Source organism: Malania oleifera, chromosome 10 (assembly GCF_029873635.1).
Source record: "Malania oleifera isolate guangnan ecotype guangnan chromosome 10, ASM2987363v1, whole genome shotgun sequence".
NCBI lineage: Eukaryota > Viridiplantae > Streptophyta > Magnoliopsida > Santalales > Ximeniaceae > Malania > Malania oleifera.
Genome location: NC_080426.1, coordinates 61,201,324 through 61,219,466, shown reverse-complemented (window position 1 = coordinate 61,219,466; position 18,143 = coordinate 61,201,324). Strand labels below are relative to the sequence as shown.

The window sequence follows — 18,143 nt, the reverse complement described above, 5'->3', positions numbered from 1 at the left end:
TAATTTGTTTCACACAATTGTTGACAAAATACAACTTTAACTTTTTTAATATATATATATATATATAAACAAAAATAAAAACTATTTTTGGTAAGTAAACAAGTCCTTGAGAATTCCGTTCTTCAGTTCACTCGACAAAGCCATGTCCCAGCCACGACACTATTAATGCAAATATCCATCTTCCAATCCACTCCACGGGACCATCTAACACACCTAAATGACCTTTTCTATCACGTCTTTTAGAAGTTGACAATACATTTTCAGTGATTCTATTCTGGTCAGAAGAAAATTATACAAGAAACCTACGTCTTCCCGTGTTCATATGGCTGTTACTTGAATTTTAAACATATTAAAAATAAATTTCCCTCTTTATATATCTAATCATAATTAATGTAAAATTAATTGAGCATATATTTAACGCAGTCATACCCTTACTTTAGCACCCCCAAAGGATAAGTTTCATCTCATGCATACGGTATATTCAAAACTTTCTTCAAAAATCAACCAAACACTTAACGATGAAGATTTTCCATTCCGAGGAATATTACAACTGAAAATAACACATATACCTTTAAGGTGAAAACCTGCCCAACCCAAAATCATCTAAACTAACCAAAAAAAGGGGACAGAATACACATCCAATTAGTGTGATAAATTAGAAACTACCAGCATTTCAGGCAGCCATCAGGTGATTGATGTAAAGATTTTGTCCATAAAGCCGCGAAGAAATCCTCCCAAAGCACAACAAACAAGAAGCATAAAATGGTTAAATGGCCCACAAAATTTCTGACCATAGCTTCATTACAGTTTGATTAGGAACAATCACTGTTCTGATTTGGATAGTAAGCAGCCCAACAGAACAGACCAGAAGACGACAATCCACTACTTGGCAGATAAGCAAGATACTTATTCAGCTAACCAATACATCATCCCCACCAAAATTTTCATGGGTAACAAACACCAAACTCCCCTTATCCACACCACCTCCCGAAAATGAATCATCATAAGAACCTAAATACACTTGAATTATACACCAATACACAACCTTGAATTAGACTCCTCGAAGAGACCCTCCTTTTAATCTCTTCAGAGAGGGCAGCCACAGAACTTTCAAAGGAAACAAATTAAAGAATGGAATAGTTAGTCATATCCAATCCCCTTTAATGCTAACCAGCCATTTGTTGTTACTTTGGCCAACCCATCACACACGGAAAATGCCACTGTTGCAGCCAGATCGGTGTACCTCAAAATCTACATTGACATGTCAAGATGCACGTGTGTGCCTATATAATATTTGGACTGGTCCTACTAAGGCAGATACCGATGAAATCCAAATTTTTGTTCCACTAAATCTGACCAAAAATTGAATCATTTTGGCCCTGTATCTGGTCAAATTGCATAACTCTTGTCAAAACCAGCAACACTGCCACCTTCAACAATAATGATTTCTTGAAAGTTCGCTTATTAACCCAAAGGACATATGACTTTAAAGATAAATTGGCAGCCCATAATTTTGGAATGATCTGATCCGTCCATCCCATCCAGCTGTGACAATCACCAAACCCCATGCATGAGGTGAACCAAACATACTCTGGCAAGATTTCTTCAGAAGCTTGTACTTGGATTTACAGAATGTGGATGACACGACCAGTGAGGTTGGAGTGGGAAGCTTCTCCTCTGGCCAGGTTGCAGAGCCCTTGGATGAAGAATCTGAAAAAAATCTATGGCTCCGAGAAAAATGATCGGGTGGCAAAACTGAAATTGGGTTGCATGAACTTTCACCCTCTTGGCATGAGATATTTTCAGCAGAATCAACACTACTAGAGGAAGAATATGCTCCTGATATGCTAGAGAAAATGGAGTTTCCAGATGTCATCCCACACCAAGGTATGGCAATCAATGCATTGTTTGAGAAGAAGTGCTCACAAGACCAATTTTTCCTCACTTGGCCTGAAACAGGCCCCTCCTGGCTGATGTAGTTCCAGACATAAACATTAGAATCCTCACTTGCTGAGACAATGTGAAATCCATCTGAGGTGAAAGATGCAGGTATCTGGCTTCCTGCACTACGAAGGCCTGAATATAGAAACAAAAAGGAAAATAAAGATATAAGTAACAACGTTGGGTCCAAACAGAATGTAGATTAAGCATGATTTTAAAACCCAAACTGGTGACCAACTCAATGAAGTCACGGGGTCAGTCAACAAATAAATGGGCAAACCAAGGGTCATAACATGATAAGTGTGCGTATCACAAATTACCCAATTATAACAAAAAACAATTACTAGTCACAATTAGATAAAATTTATTTCCTGTTTTCCTAAAAATATTCTTGAAACTTATTATTATTGCCTATAGTCAAACAAATATTGAAAAAAGAAGAGGGAAAAGTCCAATTCAATTAAAAATTTATTTAAGTTGATATCCAGGGACATATACACGTCACACATGTCTATTATTTACATGGTAAATAAGCAATTGCAACTGGTTGAGTGGCAATCATTTATACAGGTGCATTGAGGTCCTTCATTTGAACTCTACCAGAAACAATATGCCTGCACAACATTTACATTTTTATGCAGAGGGTGGGACCTTGATCCAATCTGGTTCAGGGTGGTTGAGCAGGTCACACAGGTTCATTTCAAATCAAGTTTCTAGGTGGTAACCAAACCACCTAGAAACATAAGAATAAGACATTGACGAACAAATTAATGACCTGAAAAACTTGAAAAAACATTAGAACTCAACAATGCAATGTTTGAGCTGTGTTTCCATAAACAATATCTGTTTTGATATTTTCTGCAGCAGGCAAATCCTCATGACATCGAATGTAAAAGCTTATGCACCACAAAAGGGAAGCTTCTAATATTATATGAACAGAACAATTACAAACCTCGGAATTTACAGATTACATCAATCCCATGAAGGATCCGGACTTGAGCATCAGCAGAAGTGACTATTAATTTACTTGGGTCAATTGGTGAAAACTGAAAAGCAGAAAATATAACTTACAAACTTTTTCCAAGCACAATGAAGACAAACTTAAAAACAGTGGAGTATCACAAGAATCAAAGATACCTGGAAGCCAGTTATTCTCTTGAACGGCGACTTACTCTTACCCTGTAAACATATTTGAGCATACAGCTGTAGATGGTTATCTGATGAGCACAGAAAAAATACTGTTAGCTGACACATTCTTTTGTCCTAACATAATAAATTCTCTAATATATGGACCTAGGAAACACGGACAATTCTGGAAGCCCGAGGAGTTTGTGTCCATGTGTTGGATACCAACACGTATCCAACGTGTATTGGAAATTAATTAATTATTTATTTTTTGTACATGGATGAGATACTTCCGGGAATGGAAAGGACACCTCTGGAGTTGTGCCAAATCAAAGTGCTGCATTTTTGTTGCCCCTTTAATTCTATTAGAGAAACCCCCTTCATTAAGGATAGGTCAAGAGATTAAGTCAGGTCTTTAACATTGGAGTTGTGTGCTTCAGAGACCTAGCGCCATTGCACCAGTCTTGTAGAACACTGTAACCCCCAGCCCCCTAAATTCCCCTTCTCTGTAAAGTCATCGTCATTTTGCCACAATTTTTTAATTTTAAATTTCTTGATGAGCAATGCCCATTGCCCACCATCAACAATGCACTTGAGTTACAAGAAAAAAAATAAAGGACAGCCTGGTGCACAAAGCTCCCACATATGCGGGGTCTGGGGAAGTGGCGGACCACAATGGGTCTATAGTACACACTACACAGCCTTACAATCATGCCCTTTATTTTTTATTTTTTTTTGTTCGACCAATATTCTATAATATGAATGTAGTCGATGATAGCACAAGTGTAATTTGTAAAATGTGTACCAAAAATTTTGCGTGAATGGTGCTTATATTTCATTTCAAATCAAAATTGCCAAATATCTTTTGTATCTAAAAGGAAAAACATGCCTAAATGTGCACGTGCGTGCATGTGTAAAAATTAATTAGTGTATTTCTGCCCTGTCATATCCTCAATTTTTCAAAATCGTTGTATCACCATGTTATTATCGTATTGCATCCGTGACTCATGTCGGTGTCAGTGCTTCCTAGATATGGATCTAAAAGAATTCTTCCACACAATACAAAAGAACAGAGCACCAGTACGTATAACTATGAATGGACAAACTGCTAACATTAAAATTATAAAACCACACACAAAACAAAGACATGCCCGTAAACTGGCACTGGCACGAACAAAAGCTTGGAAATCTGTTAAAAATTCTCCTTGGAATATCTTACACAGCATCATATAGACTAAATTATTTCATTCTACATAAGCTCTTTTTAGGTAGTCATGCTAAGCAAGAGTGAAAAATAAAAAGATCATGAGAAAAGAAAGTTGTGACAACTGACAAGTACATAGATTTCTGTTAATATTTCAGTTAATACAACCATCAGTCTAAAAATAAACCTTTACCAACAAGAAAATAAAGCTAAGTCCTGTTTCAAGTATTGAAGATGCTTGCAGGGGTGAAGAAAATTGGATAAGCTGGTAAAACTTCAGGCAATTTAAAGTTTCATGTAATATTAAGACTAAACAAAAAAATAAAGAAAAGAAACTCTAAACTTGTTGATAACTGATAAGAAAATAGAACCTGAAGAAGTGTATTGAAGATGCCTGACTTGAAGGCAAGGAAAAAAAAATTATAGCTAAAAGAAATACTATTAAGAGAGAAATAGAGATAGCAAGAATTGGAGGACAATGTATCTTCCTAAAATAAGTAGAAAAAAAGAAAAAAGAAAAAAAGCCAATATAAGGAAGCTGCCCTATGCAAACTCAACTCAAAACCAAGTCAAAAGACATCACCAGCCCATTGAAGATTCTAAATAGTACAAGCCTTCCAATCTATTACGAGGTCAGACAGCGATAATCCCCAAAAAATCCAAAAGAGTGCACCCAAAAGGAAGCGAGGAAAGTTGTTCTATCCCATAATAGTAGTGAACAGTTTGAGTGACCTTTAAAACTCCTAGTGCTCCTCTTGATCCACAAGGCCCAAATGATGGAGAAAACAGCTGCATTCCAAAGAGCTCTACCATTTCTATTCTTTCCAAAACCCTTGAAGTTAACCAATAACAACTCTCTCACCTTTCTCATAGCCACCCCGCTCATCCCCCGCAAATGCAAAAAGGGCGTTCCAATGCTGCGATGCCACAATACAATGCCCAAAAAGGACACTCACTTTGTTGCTTTAACAACACATGATGTACATGTTAGGACTCAAAGCCTTATAAGGCCTTCTCCTCTGAAGCAAATCATGTGAGTTCGTTTTTTGAATATCACGGTCTAAGCAAAGGTCTGAATCTTCCTGAGCACCTTAGCCCTCCATAAAATGTGGTTTCAAGGAAAAAGGTAAGGGAAGAGAGAATTCAAAAGGCGTGAGAGAAAAGATTTAGAAGTGAACATACCCAACGAATCATCCTCCCACATTCTCTCATCCTAACTAATGGAAGGAAGACCTTAGCCCAACAAATAAACAAGGATAGTGTGCTTATCGACCTCCCTTTCATTGAGAAGAGAGTTTAAATAAACAAAGAATAAAAACCTTAAAAGAATGGAAATCCTAAGAAGAAACCCATTAGAAGAAATGAAGGAGCTGATGGAAGCATACTATGAAGCAATGAAAACTTAAATAAATGAGGAGCCTTCAACTCCAACAAGTACTCCCCCGCCCACACATCCTCCCAAAAATGATTTTTTTGTTGTTGCCACTTTGAACTGGTTGAGAGGAAAGAACTGACTAGCTAGCTGGGACACGAATTTCCAAGGACACACATGAGAGATGATGCCACTGCCTCTTGCCTTCGCCTCATTCCTTTTGATCATGTACTTGCTCTTAATCACCTTATGCCATAGGGAATCAACTGCCAAAGGGAACCTCCAAAACAACTTGCCTATAAGGAAGATGTTTCCAGATACCACATTCGATGCAAAGGCCCCCTCTGACTTAGGTCTATTAACCACTTCCCAGCTAACTAGATGGTTTCTCCTACCCTCCACTAGACCCAACCAAAAGAATCACACATCAACCTCTCTAGGCTACTCGAGAGAATTCTAAAAAAGGTGAGGTGATAAATAGGGATGTTAAAGAGCGAGTCAAAGAGTGGAACAGCCCCCAAGTGAGAAGTAAGCCCTTTTCCAACTCTACAGTCTCCTAGCCACCTCTTCCAACCCTTGATCCCAAAAAGCCTTGGCGTTTGGGTTAACTCCAAAAGGGAAGTTGGGTGATAGGGGCCACTAAAGGGAGTCATAGCACGCAAACAACTTGAAATTCTAAAGAACCCACTCCCCCGTGTTGATGCTAGCAATGCCACTCTTGGACAAATTGATTTTTAAGCCCGAAATCTGCTCAAAGATTTTGAGCAACAATATGACTTTATAGAATTTTTTTATGCCCACAAGAAGGAAGGTTTCATCAGAAGACTAAAATTGTGAGATCTCCACTTCTTCCCTCGACACATTGAGACCTTTGAACCCCCACCCCCTCCCCCCTTTGAGCGTGCAGAAACATCTTACTAAGAGTGTCTACATCTAGGGTGAATAGGAAAGGAGAGAGTGGATCCCCCCCCCCCCCCTTGTCTAAGACCCTTAGAGGTCCTAAAATTATTTAATTTTTTATCTTTCAAATATATGACTTCAATTAAACGTTGTTTTGTTTTTGTTGTTGATATTATTATTGTTTTTTAATAATTATTATTTTTCAATTTCTATTTTTATTATTATGTAATTGTAGTGTGTGGGGTTTCTACTAGTTGTAGGGTGTGACTTAGAAAATTGTCTATGTGAAATAAGTTTTCCAAAAACAAAAAACACAAACACGTACTTCGCCTATGTAACACAAATTCTTTGTACACCCAACAAGTCCCAAGCCCAGATAAAGCAATAGGGTTGTGTTAGGTAGCTGATAGCCAGCACAAAACTTTGTTAGATCTTATTGTCGTGAATTCATACCAAATTCACCTTGGTCAAGAGAATAAACCGGTTCAGTATAAAAGGGAAGGGGCTAATAAATTAGCACAAGAAACTAAGATAACATTAGTAACTTGGAATATAGGGACTCTTATGGGGAAAAGTATGGAAATAGTGAAAATAATGTTTAAATGGAAAATTAACTTAATATGCCTTCAAGAGACAAAATGGATAGGTGGGAAAGCTAGAGAAACTAAAAAATCAGGATTTAGACTTTGGTACACTGGTAAAGAGAAAGATAAAAATGAGGTGGTATTATTGTAGATAAAGACCTAAAAGACAATGCAATAAATGTTAAAAGAATCAGGGATAGGATTATTAAAATCAAGATAGTTTTAGGCCTGGAGATAGTGAACGTCATTTGTGCATTTGCCCCCCAAAAAGGCTTAGCAGAAAATCTTAAAAGACAATTTTGGGAAGACGTGGATAGAATTTTACAAGTGATATTAATGTCTGAAAAGACATTCATAGGAGCCGATTTGAATGGTCACATTGGCAAGGATAATATAAGATATGAGAAAATACATGGAGGTCATGGATATGGAGATAAAAATGATGCCGGTGATAGAATCTTAGATTTTGTCATGTCTTACGATTTGGTTATATTGGATACTTATTTTATAAAAAAGAACACTTAATAACTTTCAAAAGTAGGTATAGTAAAAATCCAATATTTTTCTTCTAACTAAGAACGAGAATCATCTATCTTGTAAGGATTGTAAAGTTATTCCAGGTGAAAGTTTGACTACACAATAAAATATGGCAAAATTGTAGAAATATAGAAAATCTTGAAAAAGTTAAAGAAGAGAGAAAAAATGCAAAAAAAAAAGACTATCAATGAAGCTATACATAGAGTTTATGATGTTTTATGTACTAAACTAGATACAAAAGAAGGAGAAAAAGATATTTATAAACTTACTAGAGTTAGAGAAAGAAAATGCAAAGATGTAGGTGATATAAAATACAAAAAGGACGAGAATAATAATGTCTTAATTAGAGAAGAAGACATAAAAAAGAGGTGGCGGAGATACTTTGATAAGTTGTTTAATGAAAACCAAAATGAAAGATTGAACTTGGAAGTGACAAATAAGGAAAAGACTAAAAATAGCAGATTTATTCACAAAATTAGAGTCCTTGAAGTTAAGATGGCATTAAAAAAGATGAAAAGTGGGAAATGTATAGGACCAAATAAGATACCAATTGATGTCTAGAAATGTTTAGGGGACAAAGGAATTATTTAGTTAACTAATCTATTCAACACTATTATAAAAATCAAGAAAATGCTAGAAGAACAAAGGAAAAATACGTTAGTACCTTCATACAAAAAGCTATTTATCTTCTAAGAAGTTTAATGGAAAAGTTTAGCGAAAAGAAGAACTTGCATATGGTTTTTATTGACCTAAAAAAATTTTATGATAACCTAGGGAAGTTCTTTGGTGGGTATTAGAAAATAAGGAAGTTTGCAGTAGATATATGGAGGTCATCGAGAATATGTATGATAGAGTAGTGGCTAGCGTTAGGGCTATAGGAGGAGATTCTAAAGAATTTCCAATCACAATATGTGTACATCAAGGTTCTAATTTGAGCCCTTGTCTTTTTACTTTAGTAATTGATGAACTAACTAAAAATATCCAAAATGGGATCCCTTGGTGTATGTTGTTTACAGATGATATCGTGTTGATTGATGATAATTGGAATCTAAGCTAGAACTTTGGAGATCCACATTAGAGTCTAAAGGGTGTAAGATAAGTAGGAATAAGAAAGAATATATATATATATATGAAATGTAATTTTAGTAATGTAAGGAGTAGCAACAAAAAGAAGATTAAACTGAATAATCCAGAGATTAATAGCACTGATAGATTTAGATATCTTGGATCTATTATGCAAGTTAAAAGGGAAATTGAAGAAGATGTAGTACATAGATTTAAGACAGGTCGGATAAAATGGAGTGTGTCAGGTGTGTTGTGTGATCATAGAATACTATTAAAATTAAAAGGAAAGTTATATAATACATAAGGCCAACTATGCTTTATGGTGCAAAATGCTGGGCAACTAAGAAACAACATGTACAAAAAATGAAAGTTGCTAAGATGCACATGCTAAGGTGCATAAGTAGTTTAAAATTAAAAAATAAAGTAAGAAATGAGCATATATGCAATAATTTAAGCATAGCACCGATTGAAAACAATAAAAAGGAGGCGCGGCTTAGATGGTTTAAGCTTTTGAACACAAGACTAGTAGAGCACCTGTGAGGAGGAGTGAATTAGTTATTATTTCTAGCATGAAAAGAGGTAGGGGAGCATGAAAAGAGGTAGGGGTAGGCCTAAAATAACATAAAATGAGGTAGTGAGGAAGGATTTAATAGCCTTTAATCTAATAGAAGAAAATGCTCTGGATCAAGTGAATTGGCAGAAAAGGATTCATGTAGCCGACCCCACCTAGTGGGACGGTAATGCTTATTGTTGTTGTTGTTGTATCATTATCTAATTATTTGTTGTTAATGTTGTATTATAATAATGATTTTTTATTATGTTTATAATAATAACTATTATTCTTATAATTATGAGTATCATTAGTAGGCACGTATTTATTATTATTATTATTAAATTTTAAATTTATTATTGTACTTATTAGGGCAAAATAAATTGACCTTCCCTAAGGTTTCGCAAAAAGATAGGGACATTCCCTAAGGTTTCAAAAATCTCATGGACCTCCTTCCCTGAGATTTCAAAAATGCCACAAACCTCCCCTGATATTTGCTTTTGTGACACTTACACCCCTCAAAAGACTTGCTTTTTACAAAAAATAAGGAAAAGTTTGCAAAATTGACATGGGGAAAGCCTTCAATCACATTAACTGGAACTTCCTTCTCTATATTCTTAGGAAAATGGGTCTTGGGGAGCATTTGTGTAGTTGGTACTCGGTGCATCAACACACCAAGCTTCTCACTGTTAATCAACAAGCACCCCAGTAATTTCTTCTGCACCTCCAAAGGTATGAGACAAGGAGACCCTTTATCCCCTTTTTTGTTCATCATGGTGATGGAGGTGTTGACTATTAAGCCTCATGTTGATAAAAGCTATAGGGAAAGGGCTGCTCAAAGGCCTTAGAGTTAGTAGGTACAACAGGTCCTTGGAGGTCACACATCTCCCGTTCGCTAATGACGCTATCATTTTATGTGAGGATGACCATCTCAACATTATGAGTCTAAGATGCATCTTGGCAAGGTTTGAGGCGATTTCAAGTTTGAATGTTAAACCTTGGGAAAAGTTAAATCATTCCCAATTGGGGAAAATGTATATGGGCCTCTCCTTATTGGTTTTCTGGGCTGCAAAATGGGTACTTCCCCTATTAACTACCTTGGGCTACCTCTCGGTGCCAAATTCAAACATAAAGGAGTACAGGATCCCATCATTGAAAATGTTGAAAAAAGGTTGGCTGGATAGAATAGGAATTTCTTATCAAAAGGTGACACACTCACTCTCGTCAAAAGCACCTTGACAAATCTCCTTGTTTACTTCATGTCTCTCCTTCCCGTACCAACTTCAATTGCCAAGAGACTTGAAGGACTTCAAATAAGATTTATTAAAAGGAGGCTTGGGTTTGAAATCCCTCCACATTTTCAATAAAGCCCTATTATTATAGAAATAGTTATGGAGATTCGTGATTGAGAAGGACCACCTTTGGTCGACAATCATCGCAGTGAAATATGGGCTTGAACATAATGATTGGATCTCCCAGGCTAACAGAGGACCACACAGTGTAGGGGTGTGGAATTTCTTCATGAAAGGTTGGAATAATTTTGCGTCTTGTATCAGATTTCAAGTTGGGGGGAGGGGGGAGGGCAACATTTATTTTTGGCATGACTCGTGGTGTGATCAAAAAGCCCTTAGTGTCTTATTTCCAGCCATCTATAACTTGGCATGTGATAAAGATGTCTGCATCAGTCAACACCTTCAAACTCATATCAGGGGCTCTTTTGGAACATCCCCTTCCTTAGAAATGTGAATGATTGGGAACTCAATCAACTCACAAACTTCTAGAGCTTTCTTTATAGCTTCAAACACCATAATAACGCTAATCTCGCTCTTTGGGCCTTACATGAGAAGGTGGCCTTCACTGCTAGATCCTTCTATAGGAAGCTCTTCCCTTTGGAGTCAAACAACATTAATTTCCCTTGGACTCAAATTTGGAAGATGATCACGCGCTTAAATTGTATAATTAGGTTTTTTAATTCATACATTACGAATTATATTTTTAATTAAATGCCTAATTAATCTCAATAAATTAACATTGTGTCTTGTTTATAACATTTGGGTTTTATTGAGTAAATTATGAATTTTTGGTATTTTATTGAAGGGCGATTATTGAAAGCTAAAAACCGACGGTACTTCGTAATCTATGTGTAACTCTCTCATCCGACCTCCAATTCCGATGATTCAAGATGCTGTAAAAAGATAAGAAAACGCTTTACAATTTTCATGTTTTGCGTTTTGAGAAATACTAGCTGCATCAAAGTCGAAATCAGACGTGAAGTTACCATATGCTGTTTTATGGACTGTTTCGGCATTACTCCATAATCTGGGCGTAGCTTTCTCATCCGAGCTCCGATCGAGACGATTCAAAATTCTGGGGAAAGCTGAGAAAGAGATCTACAACTTTCGTGTTTTAAGTTTTGAGAGATACAGACTTTAGTATAGTCAAAATCGGACTTATTCACTGGGGGACAGAAACTTAAAATGGAGCAAACAAAACAAGAAATTGAAGAAATAAAAAGATGTGGGCCAGGTCCATTGATGTGACCCGGCCATGCAATTCAAAAAAACAAGGGGCTTGTGTGTGTGTGTTGACCAAAGTGAGGCCCTGGTGCACTGGGAGAGGGAGGGTAGTAAAGGAAAAGCAAAAAGCAAAAGAAAGAAAGGGGAGAAAAGGCTAGGAGGAATAGGGTTTCTTGGCAAGCTGGCAGTGCACGTGATTGGGGGGCTTCTTTTAGCTAAAGAGTAAATAAGGAAAAAAAAAAAAAGCAAAAGGGGCTAGGGTTGTTTTTGGGGGGTTTTTTGGCTTTAGTAGGGAGTGTAGGGTTTTGGAAGAAGAGGAGAAGGTGGCGTGTGGGAGCTGTGAGGGCAGTGCGCCGCAAGAGAAAAAAAACACAGCAGCTTTGCTGCTGTGTGGATTTCTCTATCAAAAAAAACAGTTAATAGTTTTCAATCAAAAATTGTAATTCCCATTTGTAAGAATCACCATTCCACTAAATTGGGGGGTTAGCATGCTAAAGAAAGAAATTTCACTCTCACTTGTGCAAAACAAACAAGGAAATGAGAATCAGGTCAAAATTTCAATCCTGTTCCAACTCAAATTCTACAAACCAATCAGGGATTTAGGAAATGGCAAAAGAGTGAAAGATGAAAACCAAAAGATAGTCAAATTAAGTTGGTCATAAATTAACAAATTTATTGATGCTCCTATTTAGGACTTTAAAAAATCAACCAGCGAATTTTCGAAGGGGTCTAATATAAGCATACATGCAAGCCCAGAGCCCACAAATGGAGCTTTTGCAGGCAGGGTTCAGGCACAGCTTGTTTATTAAACAAGCCTCAAAAATAGGCTCAGAAATCACTCAAAATTAAACGAGGTTGAATGAATCCTTACCTAGCCAAGCCTGCAAGCTGCTCAAACCCGTTTTGGTTCATTTGCAGCCCTATCGGAAGACAAGAATCAAAAAATGGGAACATTATCACAACTTAAAATATGAGAGAGATGAGGATATCAGGATAAGCAATATAGAATGGATCATCCTCAATCTATTGCTCCTCCCAAAAAACAAACACCCAAGTGCAAATGCAAAATCTCACCAAAGGAGGAAAAAGATGTAAATCTGAGAAATAAATTTCTATGGACACACATGGGTGGCATCAACAGCTAACTTAACATCCCAACCATTATGTTGAACCCCATATTTACTACAGATCACCACAGAGAAATTACACATTTGATGACTGCACATGCACGTACAGAGAGAGTAAGAGTGCATACAACAACAACAACACCAAGCCGTAAGTCCCACTAGGTGAGGTCAGCTACATAAATCCTTTTCTACCAATTCACCCAATCAAGAGTGTTTTTTTCTATTAGAGAGTGCAAGAGTGTGTGACAAATATTTATAAAATACTTGCCCCCAGAGCCAGTAAACAAAGTAAGCAAAATTTTTAGAAATTAAAATAATCACAAAGGGAGAAAAAAGACTTTGCAGCCTGAGTGTGTGAAATGCACTACTTATGCTGGTTGTCAAAGACCTATTAAAATGAAAATTTTAATTTTCTTAAAAGAATAATGATATATTGAAACAAAGACCCTTAAATAAAACTCATCAAAATAGAGCAGAATAGCTGATAATATCTTAACAAAAAAGTGCTAAACAGGTTTTCACGGACTTCGATATGTTCTTTGTTCTATGAAGAACTCAAAAGTACTAGAAAACAAAAAACAATATTTCTTTTTCTCAGCTCACTGACAACTAAAGACGTCGGACTAAATGACACCATTTACAACAAAGCAGTGATAAAACAAGGGTGTCAGAAATTAAATTCAATAGCACATGGGATTAGTTATATAAATCCCTACCAATGATAAAACCTTAAGTACCACCACATGGGATTGGCTATATAAATCTTTTTCTACCATTCTTCCCTATCAGCCAATGTTGGATGCTGGAGGGCCAATTCATGGACAAAAAAAGTCAACAAGTACCCAACAGAAACAAAGGCTCCATAAATAATTACTAGCCTAACTATTAAAACAGAGTCAGTGCATAGGTTTATTTGTACCCAAGAGATTTCAAGATTTACTAAACAGATTCTCTCATGCGCTGTACATTAATATTGAAACTTGAATGTGTTGGGAAAAAAACACATACCTGATGCATCATAAAACCGGCAATTGCCATTCATCGATCCGACAATTCCACCCTGCATAGATAAGAGATTGCGCACCAAAATTCACTTTTAATCTGCCATTATGTTATCATTTCAACAAAATGAAGCGAGAAATTTACCAAACCTTCCCATCAGGTCGGTAACACACAGCTGTGACAATTTCTGTGATATCAGTCCAGTCAACAACTTGACAACCAGAAATTACCCAGACACGCACTTTTCCATCTATAGAGCCACTAATGAAGTAATTATCATCCACAGGATTAAACTGAACGCACGTAACTGTATCAAACAATAGCAGAAACATAAAGAATGAGAAAAATAATTTATAACATACAAGAGACCAATCAACAAATTATGTTTATGGCCAACCACAAAAAGAAAGAAAAACAAGCAAGCAGCCAAGTGCGCACCATAATTATTGTGGGAAAATACTTGGAGGCATTGGTCACATCCCACTCGCCAAAGGCGAACTGTTTTATCAACAGAGGATGACAGAAGACACTGCAGAATGTAAAGTTGTTGTAAGAAAAGAAATTCAACTAACTCCCATAAAATGAGAATAATTAGTTGCTTGCATGCAATCACTGACCTTATTCTTTGACCATGAAAGATCTAAGACTTCACCCTCATGCCCATGGAACTCATGCACTGGTTTCTCCAGTATCTGAAACACTTTCTGAGGGAAAACAACACGAGCTGCATCCGATGATTTCCTCAAACTCTTCAATCTACCCTTTTTCTCTTTATTGGAATTGAGGGGCACTATTTCAGAAATATCATTTACCGCAAAGCACATGTATGAAGTATCGGTATCAGGAATGTCAAATTCATTTGATCTCTCTGATTCCATCACCTGCCATACACGCACAATTCCATCTTCTCCAGCACTTGCCAGGTGCTGTCCATCAGGACTAAACTTCATTGTCAAGATCGAACCATCATGTGCCAAAATATCTTGTCCCATATAAAGAGCTGTGAATTCTTTCAACTGCTTCCTGTAAGAGCGAACCTTAACAATTTGAGTCCTAGCCCTTGCAACTGTGCAGGAATCATTAATTCCCAAGCCTTGCCTATCTACAACGCAAGCCACAGAACCTAATCGCTTCAACCATCCCTTCCTCACCCGCTTGGCTCTTTCCTGAAAATTGCGCACATCTTCGAGTCCTTTTCTCATGACTCGTTGAACCAGAGGGGACAGCCCAAAAGTCTTCTCAAATTCTTCAATGGTAACCAACTGGTTTGAACCTACTTTACGAAGCCTCTGCAGTGGGCCATCTTGCCCTAGTTCATCCACAATGAACTCACTTCCATAATCCAAATTTTTAATCCTACACATTAGATTCTCCTCTAACGCGCTTTCTAACAATTCTCGACCATCACTAGACCAGCAAGACCTTGACGACTGACTTGATGAAATCCCATCATCAGAACCTGAGGTTCTCAAAACTGTCCCACTGCTTTCCATTATTCTATCAGTTTCCACATCCAATTCATAACAAGAAACTAGTTCACAATCTTCCCTCACAGGTTGATCTGAACTTAAACCCATCCATTTTAGAAATTTATTACGGCGCTCAGAAATGCTTCCTGGGTTCTTAATCCAGACCTCATACCCACAACTACCTGTCACAGCAGCAGAAACCTTTGAATTACAATCAAAATTCTCTGGGCCATCCGAACCACAGTCGGACACAGACGCAATGTCCTCACAGGTGTCAAAAAACTGATCCTGTTCTTCACTGCAACTGCCCATCACTCACTCAACATTCGACACATTAGATCACTGCATCAAAGCCCAAAAGTTCCATACTTCAAAAACCCTGGGCATTATCCGAAATTCACTCTGCTTATGAACACAGCATATATAAAATACAGCCACAGTATAGGAACAAATCAAAAAAAGAAAAAAAAAAAAAAAAAACGTGATTAGCCCATTATCGAAAACATGAACTTGACTCCACAAAAGCACAGATCCCAATTATAACCCATTGAACCAAATAATGTAACTTTTATTGAAAAAGGATTTAATTTTTTAACCAAACCCTTATTCCGAAACTACTTCCCCACAAACCAGAGCTGGGGAGAACATAGCACATGACAGAATCATATAAAAACCAGAATAAATATGTGAATAAACGAGAAATAACGAAGCAAATCAAACAATCAGCGGCAACTTATGAACAATCTCTTTTCTATTTTTTTTTTTTAAAAAGTCGAACTCTTTTGTTCATATAAATTAAATATAAAGAAAAGGAAACAAACAAAAAGCCATTCCTGGTAGGGTTTGCTAACCTGGGCTTTTATTAAAACTCCGTCAAAACCAAGGAACCCTCGTATTCACCCATGGGAATTTCCAGCCGTGCAACCCTCCGTCTCTCTCTACCTTATCGCCGTAAGAAAGTAAACCATCAGAATTCGGGGATAAAAGTAAAAAGAATAAAAATAATCTCGAGAGGAGTGAGAGAAGTGGCGGCCCGAGAACCGAGAGTCTCTCTCTCTCTCCAGTCCCTCCCCGCCGAATCCCAGTGCCCTCTGTTTTATACCTTTTGCCAGTTGCCAATGGAGCAAATCTACGGACAAAACATTTATAATCTCATTCTATCATTTAAAATAGAGGAGGGAGGGAGCCTCAGACTCATGAGCAGAGTCCAAAGTAGTTAAGTTTGACCTAAATTTTTTATATTGTTTTGTTATTATTTTATAAGTAAAATAATAGAAACAAGTTATTTTTGGATGTGAAAATAACCACTTTTTTATATTGAATTGTTAGTATTGAATTTCCAAAATAATAAAATTTTTGCTTTATTATTTTTGACAAATTACCACATGCATTTTTTTTTTTAAATAAAAGATGGCGGCACCTCCATTTATTCATTAATATACCCTCACTTTTGGTGGAGGAATATCATGGTTACAAGATAAATCAAAAGGAGAGTACAAAAAAATCCTCCCAAAAAAAACTAACACCAGCAGTCAATCAAATTAGGATAACAAAACTAAAACATAACTAATAAAGAAAATATAAATATAAATACAACCAAAATCAAAAACAAAACAAAAAAACACAAAGCGAAACTCTAGAAATGAACTAACAACGAACGGATACGAGACCCCATATATCTATTCAAAGAATACCTTTTAGATAACGTGGTAGAAGGTATTGTTTTTCGTAGATTATATTGTTTCTTATTTCTCCTTCTTTAGCAAGAAAATTAGCTGCACTATTGTTTTCCCTATATTGATGCATCACCATGACGTTCACTCATTCTAACTCCACCACGAGCTTCTCCTAAAATTCCCAAAGATACCACAAAATATATCTACATTTCTAAAACCAATCAACTACATTTTGCGAATCACTTTCAATAATCACATTAAAATAATGCAAACTTTTACACAAACGAATTTATTTCCTGATTGCTTTTAATTTTACACTCTTATTCGTAACATTACCAAAATAACTGGAAAAAGTCGTTTTTACCATATCATGGCAATCTTGAATGATTCCTCCACCTTCTAAAGTACCTGGATTGCCCCTACAACTCCCATCACAATTAAGTTTTATCCACCCTACTAGAAGTTTAACACATGAAACAATTTTTCCAAGCCTGTCGCAAACTCCCTGATGCTTAATTTGAAATTCATTCAAAATTTTAATGTCAGACTTCTTCAATTTTTGAAAAGAATTGTTGCTCTCAGCAATAAAACTAACCTAAAATCGAACATTTCTCCACATCTGATCTGCACTTTGATAAACTCCTTTCATTCTCGTTTTACATCTTCAATTCCACAGGCACCACGTAATCAAATACGGAATCAACCCGATTAAAATACTTTTAATAGACGATTTTTTAGAATAGTGGAACCAATTTGCAATTTTGTTTTTCCAGGGAAGGGATCATTGGAAAGGAATCCCCAACGCCACACTAACTCGACGTCAAACCTCTGAAGTCACCTCACCTAAAGAAAGAATATGATTAATGTTTTCATGACTTCTCTGAATGCAACAATCACAAGCCGAAGCCATCGATATTCATTTGGTGTGAATTCTATCATTTACAGTGAAATATCTAAAACAGACTCTCCATAAATATGTAATTATGTTTTGAGAACTTAAATACTACGGTTAGGTATTGAAAATTAAAAATCAAAATAAATTGACAAAGTAAATATAAAAATATGTATATATAAT

The 18,143-nt window shown here is 36.5% G+C and overlaps 1 protein-coding gene across 3 annotated transcripts; it reads right to left on the bottom strand.

Moving 5' to 3' along the window:
• Nucleotides 1-478: 478 nt before the first annotated feature.
• Nucleotides 479-16,534, bottom strand: LOC131166444 (uncharacterized). Of its 3 annotated transcripts, none has more exons than XM_058125020.1 (8): nt 16,244-16,534; nt 14,541-15,734; nt 14,362-14,452; nt 14,073-14,230; nt 13,930-13,981; nt 3,079-3,158; nt 2,894-2,987; nt 479-2,076 (listed from the first exon to the last, which is right to left on the bottom strand). In XM_058125020.1, exons 2-8 carry the CDS (start codon nt 15,702-15,704, stop codon nt 1,487-1,489), a joined length of 2,229 nt encoding a protein of 742 aa, XP_057981003.1. In that variant the 5' UTR covers nt 15,705-15,734; nt 16,244-16,534; the 3' UTR covers nt 479-1,486. The 3 variants fall into 3 exon arrangements, with proteins under 3 accessions (XP_057981003.1, XP_057981002.1, XP_057981004.1); XM_058125019.1 differs by having other exon boundaries at nt 14,541-15,794; nt 16,244-16,486; XM_058125021.1 differs by having other exon boundaries at nt 14,541-15,771; nt 16,244-16,486.
• Nucleotides 16,535-18,143: the final 1,609 nt, after the last annotated feature.

Bases quoted from the DNA above. Each gene is read 5' to 3' on its own strand.
- LOC131166444 (XM_058125020.1), bottom strand. From the start codon at position 15,704: ATGGGCAGTTGCAGTGAAGAACAGGATCAGTTTTTTGACACCTGTGAG. The intron at 3,159-13,929 runs GTATGTGTTTTT...TGTGCTCATCAG, and splicing joins CCGGTTTTATGATGCATCAG to ATAACCATCTACAGCTGTAT. The intron at 2,988-3,078 runs GTATCTTTGATT...TCTGCTTTTCAG, and splicing joins AGAGAATAACTGGCTTCCAG to TTTTCACCAATTGACCCAAG.